This window comes from Struthio camelus, chromosome 31 (genome assembly GCF_040807025.1).
Source record: "Struthio camelus isolate bStrCam1 chromosome 31, bStrCam1.hap1, whole genome shotgun sequence".
Lineage (NCBI taxonomy): Eukaryota > Metazoa > Chordata > Aves > Struthioniformes > Struthionidae > Struthio > Struthio camelus.
Genome location: NC_090972.1, coordinates 4,549,802 through 4,567,486, shown reverse-complemented (window position 1 = coordinate 4,567,486; position 17,685 = coordinate 4,549,802). Strand labels below are relative to the sequence as shown.

General features: G+C 71.6%; 3 protein-coding genes and 1 long non-coding RNA gene across 6 annotated transcripts; 2 read left to right on the top strand and 2 right to left on the bottom strand.

The window, feature by feature from the left end:
- Positions 1 to 191: 191 nt before the first annotated feature.
- Positions 192 to 6,982, top strand: GTF2F1 (general transcription factor IIF subunit 1). 3 transcript variants are annotated; one of them, XM_068922752.1, is made up of 14 exons: positions 192 to 297; positions 1,477 to 1,539; positions 2,303 to 2,349; positions 2,425 to 2,497; positions 3,496 to 3,689; positions 3,773 to 3,943; positions 4,550 to 4,728; positions 4,797 to 4,941; positions 5,012 to 5,070; positions 5,156 to 5,275; positions 5,404 to 5,477; positions 5,572 to 5,710; positions 6,541 to 6,667; positions 6,768 to 6,982. In XM_068922752.1, the coding sequence occupies exons 2-14, from the start codon at positions 1,528 to 1,530 to the stop codon at positions 6,970 to 6,972; spliced, it is 1,545 nt and encodes a 514-aa protein (XP_068778853.1). In that variant the 5' UTR covers positions 192 to 297; positions 1,477 to 1,527; the 3' UTR covers positions 6,973 to 6,982. The 3 variants fall into 3 exon arrangements, with proteins under 3 accessions (XP_068778853.1, XP_068778854.1, XP_068778852.1); XM_068922753.1 differs by having other exon boundaries at positions 5,009 to 5,070; positions 5,575 to 5,710; XM_068922751.1 differs by having other exon boundaries at positions 5,009 to 5,070.
- On the bottom strand, positions 6,578 to 11,402 carry ALKBH7 (alkB homolog 7). The gene is made up of 5 exons (XM_068922702.1): positions 11,124 to 11,402; positions 9,841 to 10,014; positions 9,633 to 9,757; positions 8,383 to 8,516; positions 6,578 to 6,837 (listed from the first exon to the last, which is right to left on the bottom strand). The coding sequence occupies exons 1-4, from the start codon at positions 11,400 to 11,402 to the stop codon at positions 8,387 to 8,389; spliced, it is 708 nt and encodes a 235-aa protein (XP_068778803.1). The 3' UTR covers positions 6,578 to 6,837; positions 8,383 to 8,386.
- Positions 7,534 to 8,313, top strand: PSPN (persephin). Its single transcript, XM_068922754.1, has one exon. The coding sequence runs from the start codon at positions 7,761 to 7,763 to the stop codon at positions 8,166 to 8,168; it is 408 nt and encodes a 135-aa protein (XP_068778855.1). The 5' UTR covers positions 7,534 to 7,760; the 3' UTR covers positions 8,169 to 8,313.
- A 545-nt stretch (positions 11,403 to 11,947) lies between the features above and the next one.
- Positions 11,948 to 14,513, bottom strand: LOC138063051 (uncharacterized). Its single transcript, XR_011136672.1, has 5 exons — positions 14,471 to 14,513; positions 14,235 to 14,387; positions 12,835 to 12,901; positions 12,685 to 12,742; positions 11,948 to 12,109 (listed from the first exon to the last, which is right to left on the bottom strand). It is a non-coding gene; the product is annotated as an uncharacterized lncRNA (long non-coding RNA).
- Positions 14,514 to 17,685: the final 3,172 nt, after the last annotated feature.

The following is a 17,685-nucleotide window of genomic DNA, read 5'->3' as shown; positions in this document are numbered from 1 at the left end:
ACAAAACCTCCGCCGCCGCCGCCGCCTCCGCCTCTCTGTGCCCCCCCCCGCCGCGTTTGGGGACAAAAAGCGCCGCTTCGGGGCCGGCTCCCGCGCCGGGTTGGGGGGGGGGGGGGGCACGCGCGGCGCCGGCGGCCGTTGCCATGGCGACACTTCCGGGAGGCGGTGAGGGCACTTCCGCTTCCGGCGCGCCGCCTGGGGACTTCCGGTCCTGCGCAGTGCGGCGGCGGCGGCGGCCGTTGAGGCGACGGGTGCCCGGAGCGGCCAGCACCGGCGCGGAGCGGCGGCGCATGCGCGGTGCGGCCGGGGCGGCCTGTGGGGGGAGTGGGGGCGCCCCGAGGGGCCCTATAGCGGCTCCTGGGAGGTCGGGGGAGGGGGGGCCCTAAAGGGCCGTCGGAGGCCACGGGGGGGCGTTGGGGGCGGGGGAAATAGGGGCCTCTGGGGCCATGTTGGGGAGGGCTGGGGCCCTATGGGGCTCTAGGGACTGGGGGGGGCTGGGGGCCCTATAGGGGCTCTTGGGGGGAGCTGGGGTGGGCATAAGGGCTTTGTAGGTTCTCCTGGGGCTAGGGGGGCACCTGGGGGGCTTTGGGGGCCCCAGGGGAAATCGGGGAGCTCTGTAGGGGCTCCTAGGAAGAGTCTAGGGAGATATAAGGGCCCTATAGGGGGTCCTGAGGGATGCTGGGGGGCAGAAGGTCCCTAGAGGGGCTCCTGGTGGATGCCGGGAGGGCAGAAGGGCCCTATAGGGGCTCCTGGGGGATGCCGGGAGGGCAGAAGGGCCCTATAGGGGCTCCTGGGGCCTTGGGGGATGCTGGGGGGGGGGGCAGAAGGGCCCTATAGGGGCTCCTGGGGGATGCCGGGAGGGCAGAAGGGCCCTATAGGGGCTCCTGGGGCCTTGGGGGATGCTGGGGGGGGCAGAAGGGCCCTATAGGGGCTCCTGGGGCCTTGGGGGATGCTGGGGGGGCAGAAGGGCCCTATAGGGGCTCCTGGGGCCTTGGGGGATGCTGGGGGGGCAGAAGGGCCCTATAGGGGCTCCTGGGGCCTTGGGGGATGCTGGGGGGGCAGAAGGGCCCTATAGAGGCTCCTGGTGGATATTGGGAGGGCAGAAGGGCCCTATAGGGGTTTCTGGTGGATGCTGGGGGAGCAGAAGGGCCCTATAGGGGCTCCTGGGGTCTTGGGGGATGCTGGGGGGGCAGAAGGGCCCTATAGGGGCTCCTGGGGCCTTGGGGGATGCTGGGAGGGCAGAAGGGCCCTATAGGGGCTCCTGGGGCCTTGGGGGATGCTGGGGGGGCAGAAGGGCCCTATAGAGGCTCCTGGTGGATATTGGGAGGGCAGAAGGGCCCTATAGGGGTTTCTGGTGGATGCTGGGGGAGCAGAAGGGCCCTATAGGAGCTCCTGGGGTGGCAGAAGGGCCCTATAGGGAGCTGCAGGGTGCAGGGGAGGGGTCCTGGGCCCCCCTTCACCCCCTGCCTCCCCCAGGACCCCCCTGGGCACATTCGGGGGCTCCCGGCTCCCCCGGCTGCCACAGCCATGGCCTCGCTGGTAAGTGCTGGCTCCGGGGACCCCCCCGGGCCCCCCCCGGACACCAGGGGGACCCCGGGAGACCCCACAGACACTCGTGGGACCCCATGAGCCCTCGTGGGACCCTACAGACCCGAGTGGGTCCCCAGGGGACCCCACGGACTTCAGGGAACCCCAGAGACCCCAGTGGGACCCCCATAGGCCTTAGGGGACCCCGGTGGGACCCCCGCAGAGCCCGTGAACCCTGGTGAGACCCCACGAGCCTCAGGGTACCCTAGTGGGACCCTCCGCAGACTCGAGGGGACCCTACTGGGACCCCCATGGGCCTCAGGTGACCCCAGTGGGACCCTACGGACCCTAGTGGGACCCCCACAGAACCCATGAACCCTGTGAGACCCCATGGACCTCAGGGGACCCCAGTGAGACCCTACGGACCCTGCAGGGACCCCCATGGACCCTACTGGGACCCCCAAGGACATCAGGGGACCTAAGTGGGACCCTACGGACCCTGGTGGGACCCCCATAGACCTCACGAGACCCCAGTGGGACCCCCACGGACCCTGGTGGGACCCCCAAGGACCTCAGGGGACCCCAGTGGGACCCCCACGGACCCTGCTGGGACCCCCACGGACCTCAGGGGACCCCAGTGGGACCCTACAGACCTCAGTGGGACCCTACGGAGCCTGCTGGGACCCCCACGGACCCTGGTGGGACCCCCAAGGACCTCAGGGGACCCCATGGACCCGACACGCGGGCCCAGCCCTGCCCTCTGCTCACTCCACAGGGCACCAGTAGCCAACTGGTCACCGAGTACGTGGTCCGGGTGCCCAAGTGAGTCTCTGCTGCCGGGGGGGTGGGGGGCGAGGGGGCACCCGGGGGGCCGGGGTGACGGCGGCTGTCCCGCAGGAACACCACCAAGAAGTACAACATCATGGCCTTCAACGCCGCCGACAAGGTCAACTTCGCCACCTGGCACCAGGTGGGAGCCGCCGGCGCCGGGGGGGGGACGGTGTCGGGGGGTGACGTCGCGGGGACATGGGGTGACATCGCGGGGACGGCGTCACGAGGGCGGTGCCGGAAGGGACAGCGCCGGGGGACCGGCCCCGGAGCGGGCAGGGTTCGGATGCAGCAGGAATTTGGGGACAAGGGAGGGGGGGATTTGGGGACGGTGGCATTCGGGGACGGGAGCGGAGGCAGCGGGATTTGGCAATGGTGAGATTTGGGGGCGGCTTTGGAGGGGACAGGATTCGGGGACAGGATTTGGGGTTGACAACTTGGGGATGGGATGTGGGGACGGTGGGATTCGGGGATGGGATTCGGGGATGGGATGTGGGGATGGCAGGATCCAGGGATGGGATGTGGGGACGGCGGGATTCGGGGATGGGATGTGGGGATGGGATGTGGGGATGGGATGTGGGGACAGCGTGACTCGGGGATGGGATGTGGGGACGGCAGGATTTGGGGATGGGATTTAGGGAAGGGACGTGGGGACAGCGGGACCCGGGGATGGGATTTAGGGAAGGGACGTGGGGACAGCGGGACCCGGGGATGGATCCGGGGATGGGATGTGGGGACAGCAGGATTCAGGGATGGGATGTGGGGACGGCGGGACCCGGGGATGGATCCGGGGATGGGACGTGGGGACGGTGGGATCCGGGGATGGGATTTAGGGAAGGGACGTGGGGACGGCGGGACCCGGGGATGGGATTTAGGGAAGGGACGTGGGGACGGCGGGATCCGGGGATGGGATTTAGGGAAGGGACGTGGGGACGGCGGGACCCGGGGATGGGATTTAGGGAAGGGACGTGGGGACGGCGGGACCCGGGGATGGATCCGGGGAAGGGACGTGGGGACGGCGGGACCCGGGGATGGGATTTAGGGAAGGGACGTGGGGACGGCGGGACCTGGGGATGGATCCGGGGATGGGACGTGGGGACGGCAGGATGGGGGGTGCTGACGCCCGGCGGCCCCGCGCAGGCGCGGATGGAGCGGGACCTGAGCAACAAGAAGATCTACCAGGAGGAGGAGATGCCGGAGTCGGGCGCCGGGAGCGAGTTCAACCGCAAGCTGCGGGAGGAGGCGCGCCGCAAGAAGTACGGCATCGTCCTCAAGGAGTTCCGCGCCGAGGACCAGCCCTGGCTGCTCAAGGTCAACGGCAAGGCCGGGCGCAAGTGAGCGGGGACGCGGACGCGGGCCGCGCCGGGGGGCCGCGCCGCCCCCCGTGCCCGAACTAGCCCCGGCCCCTCGCCCGCAGGTACAAGGGGGTGAAGAAGGGCGGCGTCACCGAGAACGCCTCCTACTACATCTTCACCCAGTGCCCCGACGGCGCCTTCGAGGCCTTCCCCGTCCACAACTGGTACAACTTCACCCCCGTGGCCAAGCACCGCACCCTGACGGCCGAGGAGGCCGAGGAGGAGTGGGAGAGGTGAGCGGGGACGTCCTGGAGCTGGGGAGAACGTCCTGGAGCTGGAGGGGACGTCCCAGAGCTGGGGGACACGTCCCAGAGCTGGGGGGGACATCCTGGAGGCTGTGGGGGGGACATCCCAGAGCTGGGGAGAACGTCCCAGAGCTGGAGGGGACGTCCCAGAGCTGGGGGACACGTCCCAGAGCTGGGGAGAACGTCCTGGAGCTGGGAGACACATCTCAGAGCCAAGGGGGACATCCTGGAGCTGGGGGACACGTCCTGGAGCTGGGGAGAACGTCCTGGAGCTGGGGGGGGACGTCCCGGAGCTGGGGGACACGTCCCAGAGCTGGGGGGGACATCCCAGAGCTGGGGAGAACGTCCTGGAGCTGGAGGGGACGTCCCAGAGCTGGGGAACACGTCCCAGAGCTGGGGGGGACATCCTGGAGGCTGGGGGGGGGGGGACATCCCAGAGCTGGGGAGAACGTCCTGGAGCCGGGAGACACATCTCAGAGCCAAGGGGGACATCCTGGAGCTGGAGGGGACGTCCTGGAGCTGGGGAGAACGTCCTGGAGCTTAGGGACATGTCCCAGAGCCAGGGGTCACCCCACCGCCCTCCCTCTCCCCCAGGCGCAACAAGGTGCTGAACCACTTCAGCATCATGCAGCAGCGGCGGCTGCGGGACCAGGACGAGGAGGAGGAGGAGAAGGAGAAGAAGAGCAAGAAGAAGGGCGGCGAGCTGAAGATCCACGACCTGGAGGACGACCTGGAGCTCAGCTCCGACGAGAGCGAGGCCAGCGAGGCCGAGGGTGAGGCTGGGGGCCGGGGGGCACTGGGTGGCAGGGGAACGCCGGGGCTGAGCCGCCGCCGCCCGCAGGCGAGAAGGCGCCGAAGGCCAAGAAGAAGGCGCCGCCGGGCAAGAAGAAGAAGAAGAAGAAGGGCTCCGACGACGAGGCCTTCGAGGACAGCGACGACGGCGACTTCGAGGGGCAGGAGGTGGACTACATGTCGGACGCCTCCAGGTAGGCGGCGGGGAGGCCCGGGGACACCCGCGGTGACACCCGCGGTGACGCCCGCCGCCTCCCGCAGCAGCTCACTGGAGGAAGACGTGGGGAAGGCCAAGGTGACGAAGGAGGAGGACGGCCCCAAAGGTGCGTCGGCGTCCCCGGGGGGGGGGGGCGTGGGGGTGGCCCGGGGTGACACCGCCACCCCCCGCTGCCACCGTCCCTGCCCCAGGCATCGATGAGGAGAGCGAGAGCAGCGAGGAGAGCGAGGAGGAGAAACCCGCCGAGGAGAAGGAGGAGGAGGAGGAGGAGAAGAAGGCCCCGACACCGCAGGAGAAGAAGAAGAAGAAAGGTAAAAATACGGCCGGGGGGGGGGACAAGGACAAACCAGCCCTGGAGACGGCAGCTTGGGGGGGGGGGAAAGGGTGTTTTTTGGGGGTAAAAGTAGCCCAAAACGGGGCTGACGCTCAGTGCCCGCAGACAGCAGCGACGAGTCGCAGACCTCGGAGGAGAGCGACATCGACAGCGAGACCTCGTCGGCGCTCTTCATGGCGGTGAGGGGGGTCCCGGGGGGGGCAAGGGGGGGGTGCCCCCCCCCAGCCCAGCCTGATCCCCGTCCCCTGTCGCTGCCCCCCCGGCGCTGCCTAGAAGAAGAAGACCCCCCCCAAGAAGGAGCGCCGGGGCTCGGCCAGCAGCTCGCGGGGCGGCAGCCGCCCGGGGACGCCCACCGTGGAGCCCGGCAGCACCTCGTCCACCCTGCGCGCCGCCGCCACCAAGCTGGAGCAAGGTGGGGGGGGGGGGGCTCCAGGAGTGGCTTTAAGGGTGTTTGTGACACCCCGGGGTGGCCCTGAGGGACTCCCAGCACCCCAGCAGGGCTTGTGGGACCCTGCGGTGGGCTCCCAGCACCCTTGGGGAGCTCCACGTGGCTCCTGGGGTGGCTTTGAGGGGCTCATGACACCCCAGGATAGACCCAAGGGGCACCCAGCACCCTGAGGTGGCTCTGAAAGGCTCCCAGCACCCTTGGGTGGCTCCAAGGGACTCCCAATGGCTTGTCACACCCCAGGATAGACGCAACGGGCTCGTGGGACCCCAGGGTGGCTCCTGGGGTGGCTTTGAGGGAGCTCCAAGTGGCTCGTGACACCTCAGGATAGACCCAAGGGACTCGTGGCACCTGGGGATGGCTCTGAGAGGCTCCCAGCACCCTTGGGTGGCTCCTAGGGTGGCTTTGAGGGGCTCATGACACCCCAGGATAGATCCAAGGGGTGCCCAGCACCCTGAGGTGGCTCTGAAAGGCTCCCAGCACCCTTGGGTGGCTCCTGGGGAGCGTAGAGGGGCTCCAAGTGCTCACGACACCCCAGGGCTCGTGAGACCCTGAGGTGGCTCCGAGACCCTCCTGGGCCTGGTCCCAAGGGCTTGTCACACCCCAGGGTGGCTCCCCGTAGCCCCGCCCCCCCCGACACCCTGGGGTGGCCCTGGCGGGGCTCCCACTGCCCCGAGGTGGCTTCAGGAGGGACTGTGACACCCCAGGAGCAGCACCCAGTGTGTGGGGGGGGTGGGGGGGGTCCCGGCACCGCCAGGACCGTCCCCCAACCCGCGTCCCCCCCCCCCCCGACCCAGGGAAGCGCCAGGCCGCCTCGGGGGAGCTGCCGGCCGCCAAGCGGCTGAAGCTGGACGCGGGGCCCCAGCCCGGCTCGGGCAAGTCGACGCCGCAGCCGCAGTCGGGCAAGTCGACGCCCAGCAGCGGGTGAGCGCCGGACGGGGTGGGGGGACACGGGTTTTTTTGGGGGGGGGGAGGAGGAGGACCACAGCTCACCCCCGTCCCGTGCCGTGCCGCCGCTCCGCAGGGACGTGCAGCTGACGGAGGAGGCCGTGCGGCGCTACCTCACCCGCAAGCCCATGACCACCAAGGACCTGCTGAAGAAGTTCCAGACCAAGAAGACGGGGCTGAGCAGCGAGCAGACCGTCAACGTCCTCGCCCAGATCCTCAAGCGCCTCAACCCCGAGCGCAAGATGATCAACGACAAGATGCATTTCTTCCTCAAAGAGTAGGCCCCCCCCCCCCCCAACAAAACACCCCCCCACCACCCCCGGTTTTCGGGGTGAGGAGGGGGGATTTTTTTCCACGGGCAGCGCGGCGCCGGCTCCCGCGGCGGCGGCGATTGATGGGTTTTTCCCTTGGCTCGGCGCGGGCGGCGGAAGGAATGCGCCGCCGGGCCCTGATTTATCCCCGCGCGGCGGGGAGTCGCCCCGGGGGGAGCCGGCGGCCGGCCCGGAGCTCCCGCCTCTGCCAGGACCCTGGGGGGGGGTAAAAAAAAAAAAAAATCCCCCTTTTTGGGGTCTCCTTGGGTGGGCAAATCCCGCTTTGGGTGGCTGCGGGGGGGGGGCAAATCCCCACTTGGGGCAGCCCCAGGGGGTTAAATCCCCACTTGGGGCAGCCTGGGGGGGGGGTAAATCCCCACTTGGGGCAGCCTGGGGGGTTAAATCCCCACTTGGGGCAGCCCCAGGGGGTTAAATCCCCACTTGGGGCAGCCTGGGGGGTTAAATCCCCACTTGGGGCAGCCCGGGGGGGGGGGTGGTAAATCCCACTTTGGGTAAATCCCACCTGGGGGGGGGTAAATCCCACAGGGGCAAATCCCATTTTGGGGAAGCCCTGGAGGACTGGGGGGGGGGGGGGGCAAATTCCTCCGCAGCGCCGGGGAAGGGGTGGGGGGGAAGGATCCGGGCCGGCGGCTCCGGGGGCGGCGCCAGGGTTACGTGCCACCCCCCCCCCCAACCCCCATAAACGGCGCCGGCGCCCCGCGGCCGCCCAGCGCCGCCGGAGAGCCCCGCCAGGCAGGATGCCTCCCGCGCCGCCCCGCGCCTTCCTCCTCCTCCTCCTGGTGCTGGCGGCGGGCCGGGCGGTGCCGCCGGAGCAGCGGCAGCAGCAGCAGCAGCGGCAGCAGCGGCAGCAGGAGGCGGCGGCGGCGGCTGCGTGCGGGCTGCGGAGCCTGGCGGTGCGCGTCAAGGACCTGGGGCTGGGCTACGCCTCGGAGGAGACGGTGCTGTTCAAGTACTGCGGCGGCGGCTGCCCGCCGGCCCGCTCCAACCACGGGCTGGCGCTGGCCCGGCTGCTGCGGGGCCGCGAGGCCGCGCCGGGGCCCTGCTGCCGCCCGGCCCGCTACGAGGACGCCGCCTTCCTCGACGACGGCCACCGCTGGCACCAGGTGGGGCAGCTCTCGGCCGCCGCCTGCCGCTGCGTGGGCTGAAGGCGCCGCCGGGGAAAGGGCCGCGGGCTGCGCGTTTGTTGTGGGGGGGGCGTTTATTGCTGCTGCCCCCCGCCCCGCCGCCGCCGCCACCAAAACCCACGCCAGCTGTTGTCACCCGCTGCAATAAAGCCATCGATGCCCCCCGCGGCGGCTGCTGCTCTGTGGGGGACGGGGCGCCGTGGGGCCGGCCGGATTTGGGGGGGGGGGGCCTCACCTGCCTACGGGGGGGGCTGCGGCGGGCTGCGGAGGATGAGGGAGATGCGGCGGCCCCGGGGCACGCGGCGGCCCCCGAAGAACGACTCCTCGTCCCGCAGGATCTCGTGGGTGAAGTCGTAGCGGGCGGCGCCGCTGCGGGGGGGGAATGGGGGGGGGCTGCTCAGCGCCCCCCCCCCAACAGCCCCGTTTTGCCCCAAATCTGCCCCATCTCCCAGCCTCAAACCTGCCCTGTCCCCCCCCCGCCAGATCTGCCCCGTTTCTCTCCCCGAACCTGCCCCATCTCCCACCCCCCAAACCGGCTCCGTTTCTCTCTCCCAAACCCGCCCGGTTTCCCCCCAAAACCAGCCCATCCCCTTGGCCCCAAGTGGCCCACCCCAAACCTGCCTGCTCCACCTCCCCCCCAACCTGCACCCCCAAAACCCAGCCAAGACCCCCCCCCCGGGCTCACCGCAGCACGTAGAGGGAGCCGGCACACCCGCAGCCCCCTATGTCCCCCCCCACGTCCCCCCCCCGGGCTCACCGCAGCACGTAGAGGGAGCCAGCCCCCTCCCCAGCCCCCTATGCCCCCCCCACGTCCCCCCCCCAGGACTCACCGCAGCACGTAGAGGGAGCCAGCCCCCTCCCCAGCCCCCTATGCCCCCCCACGTCCCCCCCCCAGGACTCACCGCAGCACGTAGAGGGAGCCGGCCCCCTCCCCAGCCCCCTATGTCCCCCCCCCCCATGTCCCCCCCCCAGGACTCACCGCAGCACGTAGAGGGAGCCAGCCCCCTCCCCAGCCCCCTATGTCCCCCCCCACGTCCCCCCCCCAGGACTCACCGCAGCACGTAGAGGGAGCCAGCCCCCTCCCCAGCCCCCTATGTCCCCCCCCACGTCCCCCCCCCAGGACTCACCGCAGCACGTAGAGGGAGCCAGCCCCCTCCCCAGCCCCCTATGCCCCCCCCACGTCCCCCCCCCAGGACTCACCGCAGCACGTAGAGGGAGCCAGCCCCCTCCCCAGCCCCCTATGTCCCCCCCCATGTCCCCCCCCCAGGACTCACCGCAGCACGTAGAGGGAGCCAGCCCCCTCCCCAGCCCCCTATGCCCCCCCCCCAGGACTCACCGCAGCACGTAGAGGGAGCCAGCCCCCTCCCCAGCCCCCTATGTCCCCCCCCCCACATCCCCCTCCCAGGACTCACCGCAGCACGTAGAGGGAGCCAGCCCCCTCCCCAGCCCCCTATGCCCCCCCCACGTCCCCCCCCCAGGACTCACCGCAGCACGTAGAGGGAGCCGGGCTCGAGCAGCAGCAGGAGCCACTCGCCGGGGTCGCGGCAGCTGACGAGCCGCAGGACGCTGGCGGAGAGCAGCGAGAGCCCCGCGATGGTGCCGCCGCAGAACTGGGGGGGGACACGGGGGGGGGGGTCAGTGTGGGGCTGCCCCACGGCCTGCGTCCCCCCCCCCCCCAAACCACCGGACCCACCTTGACGCTGTCGACGTGGGGGGCGACGTGGCCGCCCGGGTGCAGGTCGAGGACGTGGACGAGCCCCAGGGGGGGCCGGTCGGGGGGGAAGGCGGCGGCGGCTGCCCGCTGCAGCGCCGCCCGGCCCGCCGCCCCCCAGCGCCCCCGCTCCGTCTCCCGGAAACCCCGGATCGCCTGGGGGGGGGGGGGAACGGGATGGTGACCCCCCCGCGCTCTCTGACCCCTGACCCCGCGCCCTCCGACCCCTTCTGCCAACAGCCCCAACCCTTCCGCCCCCGACCTGTGTCCTCTGACCCCGCTGCCCTCCGGGGCCCCGCCCCCTGCCCTCTGCCCCCTGACCCGTCTTCCGACCTTGACCCTCCTGCTGACCCCGTGACCCCTGTGCCCCCTGACCCCACGACCCCTATTCCAGCCTTGACCCTCCCGCTCTGACCCCGTGACCCCCGACCCCTGTTCCGGCCTTGACCCTCCCGCTCTGACCCCGTGACCCCTGTGCCCCCTGACCCGTCTTCCGACCTTGACCCTCCTGCTGACCCCGTGACCCCTGTGCCCTCTGACCCCTGACCCATCTTCTGACCTTGACCCTCCCGCTCTGACCCCGTGACCCCTGTGCCCCCCGACCCCTGTTCCGGCCTTGGCCCTCCCGCTCTGACCCCGTGACCCCCTGTGCCCCCCGACCCCTGTTCCGGCCTTGACCCTCCCGCTCTGACCCCGTGACCCCTGTGCCCCCCGACCCCTGTTCCGGCCTTGACCCTCCCGCTCTGACCCCGTGACCCCTGTGCCCCCCGACCCCTGTTCCGGCCTTGACCCTCCCGCTCTGACCCCGTGACCCCTGTGCCCCCCGACCCCTGTTCCGGCCTTGACCCTCCCGCTCTGACCCCGTGACCCCTGTGCCCCCCGACCCCTGTTCCGGCCTTGACCCTCCCGCTCTGACCCCCGTGACCCCTGACCCCTGTTCCGGCCTTGACCCTCCCGCTCTGACCCCGTGACCCCTGTGCCCCCCGACCCCTGTTCCGGCCTTGACCCTCCCGCTCTGACCCCCGTGCCCCCCGACCCCTGTTCCGGCCTCGACCCTCCCGCTCTGACCCCGTGACCCCTGTGCCCCCCGACCCCTGTTCCGGCCTTGACCCTCCCGCTCTGACCCCGTGACCCCTCTGCCCCCCGACCCCCCCACCCATAACCCCCCCCAAGCCCCAGCGACCCCTGACCCCGGCTCCCCAAATCCTCCCAGCGCCCCTGCCCGCCCCCAGTGACCCCCCACGACCCTTGACCCCCCCCCTCACCCCGTCCCAGTGGTCGAACTGGTACCGCTGGCGGCCCAGCACCGGCTCCAGCTCGCGGCCCAGCGCGGCCTCCTCGGCGGCGCTCAGGAACCGCGGCCACACGCGGGCCAGGCCCCGCAGCCGCCGCGCCGCCCCCGGCCCCGCCGCCAGCGCCGGCCCCGCGCCCGCCCCCGCCGCCGGCTCCACCCAGCCCCCGCCCCCGCCCCCGGCACCGGCGCCGCCATCGGCCCCGCCGCCGCTCAGCGCCCGCCGCCACCACAGCGCCCCCGCGCGCTGCATGCCGGGAGCCGGGAGGACTGGGCGCGCGCTGCATGCCGGGAGCCGGGAGGACTGGGCGCGCGCTGCATGCCGGGAGCCGGGAGGACCGCCCGCGCGCTGCATGCCGGGAGCCGGGAGGACTCGGCGCGCTAGCAGCCGGGAAGAATGGCGCCGCCCCGGGGCATTGTGGGACGGCGGCGGTGCCCCGGGGCATTGTGGGCCGCTGGCGGACACCAGGGCATTGTGGGCCGCTGGGGGTGCAGTGCTTTATTGCACAGACGGAGGGGGGACATGGGGGGGGTCCGGCCGGCCCCACAGTGGGGACCAGGGCCGCCTGCCCCACGGCGGGGGGGTCCGGCCGGCCCCACGGGGGGACCAGGGCCGCCTGCCCCACGGCGGGGGGGTCCGGCCGGCCCCACGGGGGGACCAGGGCCTCCTGCCCCACGGCGGGGGGGTCCGGCCGGCCCCACGGGGGGGACCAGGGCCTCCTGCCCCACGGCGGGGGGGTCCGGCCGGCCCACGGGGGGGACCAGGGCCTCCTGCCCCACGGCGGGGGGGTCCGGCCGGCCCCACGGGGGGACCAGGGCCGCCTGCCCCACGGCGGGGGGGTCCGGCCGGCCCCACGGGGGGACCAGGGCCGCCTGCCCCACGGCGGGGGCTAGGGGGGGCTGTCGGGGGCGCCGAGGCTGCTGGTGCGGCCGGCTCTGGGCTTCCAGGGCCGCGGGGGGCTGTGGGGGGGGGCAGAGCTTCATCAGTGCCCCCCCCCGGTCCCCCTCCCCGGTCGCCCCCCATTAACCGCCCCATTAACCCCCCCTTTAACCTGCCGTCCCCCCTATTAACTGCCCCGTTACCCCTGTTTGCCCCCCATTCCCCCCCTTTAACTGCCTTATTAACCCCCCCATTATCCCCCCCCCCCGTTCCCCCATCAACTGCCCTGGTCCCCCCCCCAATTAACTGCCCCATTAACTGCCCTGGTCCCCATTAACCCCCCCCCCTGTTTTTCCCCCCCAATTAACTGCCCCATTAACTGCCCTGGTCCCCCCTCCATTAACTGCCCCATTAACCCCCCCCGTTTTTCCCCCCCCAATTAACTGCCCCATTAACTACCCTGCTCCCCCCATTAACCCCCCCATTCCCCATTAACTGCCCTATTAATCCCCCATTAACCCTCCTGTTAACTGCCCTATTAACCCCCCTATTCCCCCCATTAACCCCCCATTCCCCCCATTAACACCCCTGTCCCCCCCATTAACCCCCCATTAAGCCCCCCCCTTAACTGCCCTGTTCCCCCCCCCAGCCCCACCTGCCCTCGAGGGGGCCCAGGCGGCTCCGGGGGGGGCAGCTCGCAGGCAGGAGCAGCTCTGCGGGGACACGGTTGGGGGGGGGGGGGTCACGCCGGCTGGGGGGGGTCTGCCCGTGTCCCCCCCCCCCAGCCCCCCCCAGCCCCGCTCACCCTCGGGCCAGGCGCCCGCGAGCTGCCACCGCAGCAGCTCCCGCCGCTCTGCGTCCAGCTGCTCCCGCTGCGGGGGGGACGGCACCGGGGTGGGGGGGGGGGTCTGGCATCGCCCCCCCCCCGCCCTACATGTGTGTTGGGGGGCTACAGACCCCCCCACCCCACCCCAGGCAGGGGAGAGGGGATGGGGGCCCCAGTGTAGGAGGGTCCCAGGCTGGGGGGAGCTTGTGGTCCTATGGGGGGGGGGGCAGAGTGGGGGCACCCAAGGGGGGGGGGCCTTGCCCCAATTGGGGGGGGCGTCCCACTGCTGGGATGAGCTCCTGTAGTTGGGGGGGGTCCTAGCCCCCACAAGAGAGGGTCCCAGCACTTGGGGGGGGGTCAGAAGGGGGGGCAGCAATAGGTCCAAATTGGGGGGGGCACCAGGGAACAGGAGCTGGGGGGGCCCTGGGGGGGGGTTAAATGACCGGGGAGGGGGATGTTGTCCCAGCAGGTCCCAGATCCAGGCTGGGAGGGAATTTCCCTGTCTGGGGGGGGGGTCTCTCTCCCGGGGGGTGGCTCCAGGGGGGAATCTTGCCCTGGGGGGGCTCCTGTCCCGGGGGGGGGTTACTTCCCCCGGGGGGGGGTCCCTTGTCTGGTGGGGCATTCCTGCCCCAAGGGTCCCTGTCCCTGGGGGGGTCCCTGTCCCCTGGGGGGGTGTCCCATCCCGGGGGGGGTCCTTGGAGGGGGGGGGTCCCTTCCCCTGAGGGGGGTTCCTTGCCTCGTGGGGTGTTCCTGCCCCAAGGGTCCCTCTCCCTGGGGGGGGTCCCTGTCCCCTGGGGGGTGTCCCATTCTGAGTGGGGGGTCCCTGGGGGGGTGCCTGTCCCTGAGGGGGGGGGGGTGTCCCATCCCGGGGGGGGTCCTTGGGGGGGGGTCCCTTCCCCTGAGGGGGGTTCCTTGCCTCGTGGGGTGTTCCTGCCCCAAGGGTCCCTCTCCCTGGGGGGGTCCCTGTCCCCTGGGGGGTGTCCCATTCTGAGTGGGGGGTCCCTGGGGGGGTGCCTGTCCCTGAGGGGGGGGGGTGTCCCATCCCGGGGGGGGGTCCTTGGAGGGGGGGGGGTCCCTTCCCCTGAGGGGGGTTCCTTGCCTCGTGGGGTGTTCCTGCCCCAAGGGTCCCTCTCCCTGGGGGGGTCCCTGTCCCCTGGGGGGTGTCCCATTCTGAGTGGGGGGTCCCTGGGGGGGTGCCTGTCCCTGGGGGGGGGGTGTCCCATCCCGGGGGGGGGTCCTTGGGGGGGGGGTCCCTTCCCCTGAGGGGGGTTCCTTGCCTAGTGGGGTGTTCTTGCCCCAAGGGTCCCTCTCCCTGGGGGGGTCCCTGTCCCCTGGGGGGTGTCCCATCCCGGGGGGGGTCCCGGGGGGGCGCCCCCCACCTCGCGGGCCAGGCGCACGGCGGCCTCGGTGAAGGCGCGCCGCTCCTCCTCGAAAGCCCGGCGGTGGCGCGCCAGGCGCCCGCGCTCCTCCCGCAGCCGCAGCTCCTCCTCCAGGGGGTCCGCGAGCCCCCCGGCGGGGGACGCCGCCGTCTCCTGCTGGGCCGGGAAGGGGGAACGGGCTCGGTGCCAGGCCGGGGGGGGGGGAACGTGTCCCTGTCCCCCCCCCCCGGGCGCACCTGGAGGCAGCGGTGCTGCAGGGCGACGAGCTCCCGCGCCGCCGCCGCCTCGGCCCGCAGCTCCGCCAGCTCCTTCTCCTGGTCGGTGGCCGGCGCCGGGGGGCGGCCGGGGGGCGGCAGCGCCCCCCCGGGACCCCAGGCCCTCCGAGCCGGCGGCCCCCCCCGCGCCCGCCCCGCCACCTCCGCCAGCCTGGGGGGGGGGATGAGGAGGGGTGAAGGGGCAGAGCCATGGACCCCCCCCTTGCCCCCCATCTCCTGCCCCCAGGGACCCCCAGCCCCATCCTGGGATGCCCCATGGACCGCCCTTCCCCACCCTAGGGAGCCCCCAGACCCCCATTTCTTAGCCTCAGGGACCCCCCAGCCCCAGGGACCCCCCCAAACCCATTTCTTAGCCCTAGGGACCCCCCAGCCCCATTTCCCAGCCCTAGGGACCCCCCCAGCCCCATTTCTTGGCCTCAGGGACCCCCCAGCCCCAGGGACCCCCCCCAAACCGTTTTCTTGGCCTCAGGAACCCCCCCAGCCCCATTTCCCAGCCCTAGGGACCCCCCCAGCCCCATTTCTTAGCCTCAGGGACCCCCCAGCCCCAGGGACCCCCCCAAACCCATTTCTTAGCCCTAGGGACCCCCCAGCCCCATTTCCCAGCCCTAGGGACCCCCCCAGCCCCATTTCTTGGCCTCAGGGACCCCCCAGCCCCAGGGACCCCCCCAAACCGTTTTCTTGGCCTCAGGAACCCCCCCAGCCCCATTTCCCAGCCCTAGGGACCCCCCCAGCCCCATTTCTTGGCCTCAGGGACCCCCCAGCCCCAGGGACCCCCCCAAACCCATTTCTTAGCCCTAGGGACCCCCCCAGCCCCATTTCTTGGCCTCAGGGACCCCCCCAGCCCCAGGGACCCCCCCCCCAAACTGTTTTCTTAGCTCCAGGGACCCCCCCCCAGCCCCATTTCCCAGCCCCAGGGATGCCCCCAGCCCCATGCCCCAGCTCTAGGGACCCCCCCCCCAGCCCCAGGGACCCCCCCCAGCCCCATTTCTTAGCCCCAGGGACCCCCCAACCCCATTTCTTTGCCCTAGGGACCCCCACAGCCCCTTTTCTTAGCCTCAGGGACCCCCCCCCAGCCCCATTTCCCAGCCCCAGGGATGCCCCCAGCCCCATGCCCCAGCTCTGGAGACCCCCCCCAGCCCCAGGGACCCCCCCCCCCGGCTCCTACGTGCTAGGCGTCTTCGCGGGCCTCCAGGCCCCTCGCCGGCCGCCCGCCCGCGGCACCGCGTTGAGGAGCTCCATGGCTGCGGGATTGGGGGGGGGGGTGCTGGTTCAGGGGGGTCCCGCCAGGCCCGGGGGGGGGCAGATGGGGCAGGGGGGGAACCTAGATGGGTTCAGGGGGCTCAGGGGGGTCCAGACTGGTTTGGAGGACCCCAGACAGGTTCAGGAGGCTCAAGGGGACCCCAGATGGGTTCAGGGGGCTCAGAGGGATCCAGATAGGTTTTGGGGACCCCAAACAGTTTCAGGAGGCTCAGGGGGACCCCAGATGGGTTCAGGGGTCTCAGGGGGATCCAGACTGGTTTTGGGAACCCCAGACAGGTTCAGAGGGCTCAGGGGGACCCCAGATGGGTTCAGGGGGCTCAGGGGAACCCTAGATGAGTTCAGGGGGATCCAGATAGATTTGGGGAACCCCAGACAGGTTCAGGAGGCTCAGGGGGACCCCAGATGGGTTTGAGGGGCTCAGGAGGCTCAGGGGGACCCCATATGGGTTCAGGGGTCTCAGGGGGATCCAGACTGGTTTGGGGGACCCCAGATGGGTTCCGGAGGCTCAGGGGGACCCCAGATGGGTTTGAGGGGCTCAGGAGGCTCAGGGGGACCCCATATGGGTTCAGGGGTCTCAGGGGGATCCAGACTGGTTTTGGGGACCCCAGACAGTTTCAGGAGGCTCAGGGGGACCTCAGATGGGTTCAGGGGTCTCATGGGGATCCAAACAGGTTTTGGGGACCCCAGACAGGTTCAGGAGGCTCAGGGGGACCCCAGATGGGTTCGGGGGGCCCCGGAGAGGGGGGCATCTGCGCTCACCAGGGCGCCTGTCCCTCCTCTCCGCCATCCTCTCCTTGAGCCGGGCGAGCTCCTGCTCCCGGCGCCGGGCCTCGAGGCCGTGCTGGGCGCTGCGGCTGGCCAGGGCGGCCGCCAGCCTGGCCACCTGGGCCGGGGAGGGGGGGGGTCGGATCGGACATTCCCCCCCGCCCCCTTCGCCTTTCCAGCCCAGGGACCCCCCCGCTCCGACCCCGCGCACCTCGGCCCGCTCGGCCTCCAGCTGCCCCAGCAGGCGCCGGTTCTGCTCCCGCAGCCGCTCGGCGTTGTCGCGGGCCGCCGCGATCTCCCGGGCGCACGCCGCCACCTGCGCCTGCCGCCCCCCGCAGCGTCCCCACCGGGACCCCCGGCACGGGGACAGTCCCGGGGACGGGGATACCGCAGGGACAGGGGCAGTGCGGGGATGGGGACAGTCCCAGGAACGGGGACACCACGGGGATGAGGATACTGCAGGGATGGGGACACCACGGGGATGGGGACACCACGGGGACGGGACAGCCCCAGGCACGGGGACACCATGAGGATGGGGACACCATAGGGAAAGGGCAGCCCCAGGGACAGGGACACCACGGGGATGGGGACACCATGGGTCAGGACAGCCTGGGCACAGGGACACCACGGGGATGGGGGCACCACGGGGACAGGATAGCCCTGGGCACAGGGACACTGCAGGGATGGGGTCACCATAGGGAAAAGGCAGCCCCAGGGACAGGGACACCATGGGGACAGGACAGCCCCGGGCATGGGGACACCATGGGGATGGGGACACCACGGGGATGGAGACACCAGGGAGACCGGGATGCCATGGAGACAGAGACAGTCCCAGGGACAGGGATACCCAGGAGATGGGGACACCATAGGGACAGGGACAGTCCCAGGGACAGGGCAGCCCTGGGCATGGAGACACCACAGCGATGGGGACATCATAGGGACGCCACGGGGACAGGGCAGCCCTGGAGATGGCACAGCCTCAGGGATAGGGACACCACGATGACAGGGACACCACAGCGATGGGGACACCATGGGGACAGGGCAGCCCCGGAGATGGCACAGCCCCAGGGATAGGGACACCACGACGACAGGGACACCACAGGGATGGGGACACCACGGGGACAGGGCAGCCCCGGAGATGGCACAGCCCC

What these genes read in the sequence shown, in the direction of transcription:
- GTF2F1 (XM_068922751.1), top strand. An exon ending in TACATGTCGGACGCCTCCAG is followed by an intron (nt 4,942 to 5,008) that starts GTAGGCGGCGGG and finishes CGCCTCCCGCAG; the next exon opens with CAGCTCACTGGAGGAAGACG. An exon ending in GGAGAAGAAGAAGAAGAAAG is followed by an intron (nt 5,276 to 5,403) that starts GTAAAAATACGG and finishes CAGTGCCCGCAG; the next exon opens with ACAGCAGCGACGAGTCGCAG.
- PSPN (XM_068922754.1), top strand. Translation starts at nt 7,761, where the DNA reads ATGCCTCCCGCGCCGCCCCGCGCCTTCCTCCTCCTCCTCCTGGTGCTG.
- ALKBH7 (XM_068922702.1), bottom strand. Translation starts at nt 11,402, where the DNA reads ATGCAGCGCGCGGGGGCGCTGTGGTGGCGGCGGGCGCTGAGCGGCGGC. An exon ending in AGTTCGACCACTGGGACGGG is followed by an intron (nt 10,015 to 11,123) that starts GTGAGGGGGGGG and finishes CCCCCCCCCCAG; the next exon opens with GCGATCCGGGGTTTCCGGGA. An exon ending in CCCACGTCGACAGCGTCAAG is followed by an intron (nt 9,758 to 9,840) that starts GTGGGTCCGGTG and finishes GTCCCCCCCCAG; the next exon opens with TTCTGCGGCGGCACCATCGC.